At 41.9% G+C, this 2884-nt stretch overlaps 1 protein-coding gene across 1 annotated transcript; it reads right to left on the bottom strand.

Moving 5' to 3' along the window:
• Nucleotides 1-1565: 1565 nt before the first annotated feature.
• LOC109416971 (uncharacterized) lies at nucleotides 1566-2396 on the bottom strand. The gene has a single exon (XM_062843538.1). It carries the CDS (start codon nucleotides 2229-2231, stop codon nucleotides 1653-1655), a length of 579 nt encoding a protein of 192 aa, XP_062699522.1. The 5' UTR covers nucleotides 2232-2396; the 3' UTR covers nucleotides 1566-1652.
• Between the last annotated feature and the right edge of the window lie 488 nt (nucleotides 2397-2884).

Genomic DNA, 2884 nt, shown 5'->3' on the forward strand with positions numbered 1-2884 from the left:
TAAAAATAAACTAAGGGGTGCCATTTTTTTTTTGTAAATCGAAAGATAAAATAATTATGGTCAGTTTAATATAATAACTAATTAATAAAATAGTTATGGTCAGTATTCATGTGCAAAGGTGAGGGAAATTATGAAAACTTTTCAGTTTGCTTTACGAACAGACGCGTTGCACCGCGTTCACTGTGGCTATCAAGCCGCGTTGGAAGCCGCGTCAAAAACGCGCCGCACCGCGTCGCGTCGCGTGACGCGTCCACTCTGGCCGCAGCCTAATTCCAGCAGACCGCTTACGGTCCATGACGCAGAAGGAACAATTTTTGTTTGCAAGAAAAAAGAGTAAACAAACACCTTGGAAATGACATTTCTGAGTGGCTGCCGCGCATTGTTTGGTCGATTGCCTCTGTCAGGCTGCGTACTTAAATTCCACTCTATACACACACGCACAATTCCACATCCTACTCTTCACAGCGGTTTCATGCAAGACGTCAGTTAGCCCGCGCCAACTAACTGCCATGATTTTACTCAACATTTCAGGCCAAACATTTCAATAGGTCCTATCTGCATTTGAGAGGCTCTCTTTGTTTCTCTTTCTTTTCTCTTTCAATTATTGCAATGTAATGGTACACTTTTCAACTATTTTTGCAGTACAAATCAAAAGACGATTGTTTTGACCATCGTTCAATGCAAGGAGACAATCATAATACAAATAAACAGCTGAGATATTAACGGAAGAGAGGGAAACCAAAGAGAGCCTCTCTTCTGCAGATAGGACCTATAGACATGTTTGGCCTGATTTGAGTACTCAATCCTGGTAGAGAAATTCTGCACTGAAGGCCATTGAACTGCGAATCGTTCATCGTAATTTATTATCATATGAAGATGCAGATCTTTAGATTTTGACTAACAGGTAAAATATGTCAGTAATGGAACAATTTCAAAATTCTTCCGAGTGGATCCAGATAATCTCGATATGAGTTACTGGAAGCGGATCGGGATGACCGCGCTATGAGCGAATCCGATCAGAATGATTGTTGCAATGAGTCGTCGTGAGCGGATCGGGATGATCACGTAACTATTTGTTGGAAATGCGACAAGAAGGCTATGTGAAGCTTTGCCATGATTTTTTAGCAGCAATTAAAAATATTCGCGAAAACTTTTTAGAAGTGGATCTAGGCACCTGAATTTTAGCCGGTTTGGAATGCAAACCGAAAGGCACTCTGAAATGTGTGAGAGAGAGAGAGAGAGAGAGAGAGAGAGAGAGAGAGAGAGAGAGAGAGAGAGAGAGAGAGAGAGAGATTTAATTAATCTGGATTTTTGAGAATTGGGATTAAAACTATGTATGTAGTATTAACCTTCTGTAACTCGCGCGGTTGACTACCTGCGTCAGCACCACGCTAATGCTGAGTACAAAAAGCGAGATTTTTTCAACGTGTTGTACAAAATACAACAGCGCGATCGTTCGAGGGTTAACTGCGTTGGTGCTTATGAGCATAAGAGTTGGAATTAGAGCATCGAAGCCAACTGGAGATTAAGCAAAATGCTTTAACCAATTTCAATACGGAAAGACTTTCGGATTGCTCAAAACACTGTGAAATGCTATCAACACTTTATTAAAACTTCGAACTTAAAATCACACGCATACGCATCTATTGCCTTCACAAAACGGAGCACCATTCATTGTTGTCATCTTGTTTTGGTATGCTCCTGTTCCGATTAGCTACTCTGCAAAAACTGTTGTACACCTTAATAAAGAGAGCATGTCTCCCTTCTGCCTTATCACTGCCCGGAGGCTCCAATTCACCGTTGATCACCTGGGTTGTCCGGTTGAAGCTGTGATTCGAAGGTCCTACAGCAGGACGAACTTTCGCCTCCCAGAACCACACCGAAACGCGCATTGACATTTCCACACTGTCGGACACCATTTTTGGGTTTTTGACTAGTCGCTCATCGCCGAAGATCGCCATCGATGCACCCTGGTAGTTTTCTTCATAGGTCAACTGGATGTAACCTCGGCCGTAGAACGGGGCGTATTTTTTTGTTTTACCTTCATGCTCCTTACGATGCTTGAACCCGCCGCTTTCGTGAATCAGCTGTGTCAGGAACATGACTGCTTCTTCGAAATCATCAGTCATATCGTTAGTTTGACCGACAATTATTTCGGCATCCTCCTCACTGAGTGGTGGATACTCAAGGTCAGACAAGACGGTGTTAAGTTGTTCCGTCGTCACCACCATTTCTTATGACACTGAACTGCAACTGAAGGTTGCAGGCTGCCTAATATATAGTTACTTTGGAACAGCAACGGCGTCAAACACTAGTGACCCATCTATGGGATTGGTGGAGCATGTAAACAAACAACGATAAGTGCGTATCTCGCTGTCGCTGTCGTATATACACAAATAATGTGATTATAGACTTCACGCGAAGCACAAGAGAGGCCTTATCAGAAGACGTTTAAAATCAGCTGGTTTTGAGCTGAGAAAGAGAGGAGACAGCTGGCTTCGATTGCGTGCTAACTTAATGTCAAGGAAGACCTGTCACAAACTGTCACGGCAAACGGAGTTGAAAATCGCACATTGGTTGAGTGGAGTTTTGCTTCGTTTGTTGTAAACAAAATAAAAAATAATGATAGTTTTCCTCAACCAGCGTAACGAATCCATTTTTTATGCTCTGTCGCAGAAAATTCAATGTGCCAATGATTTTTGACCAATAATTCATTGTTTTACCATTGTGCGGCGCACAAAATTGTAAAAATAAGTAGGAAGAAGAAATGTATACATCGTGGCTGTCAGTAAGGCCTTTGAAAATTCTCCTATGAAAATGACAATTCTGTATTTGCACCTTTGTACGGTTGTTGTAAACAATGTTGTAAACATTGGCATACACG

Source organism: Aedes albopictus, chromosome 1 (assembly GCF_035046485.1).
Source record: "Aedes albopictus strain Foshan chromosome 1, AalbF5, whole genome shotgun sequence".
Classification (NCBI taxonomy): domain Eukaryota; kingdom Metazoa; phylum Arthropoda; class Insecta; order Diptera; family Culicidae; genus Aedes; species Aedes albopictus.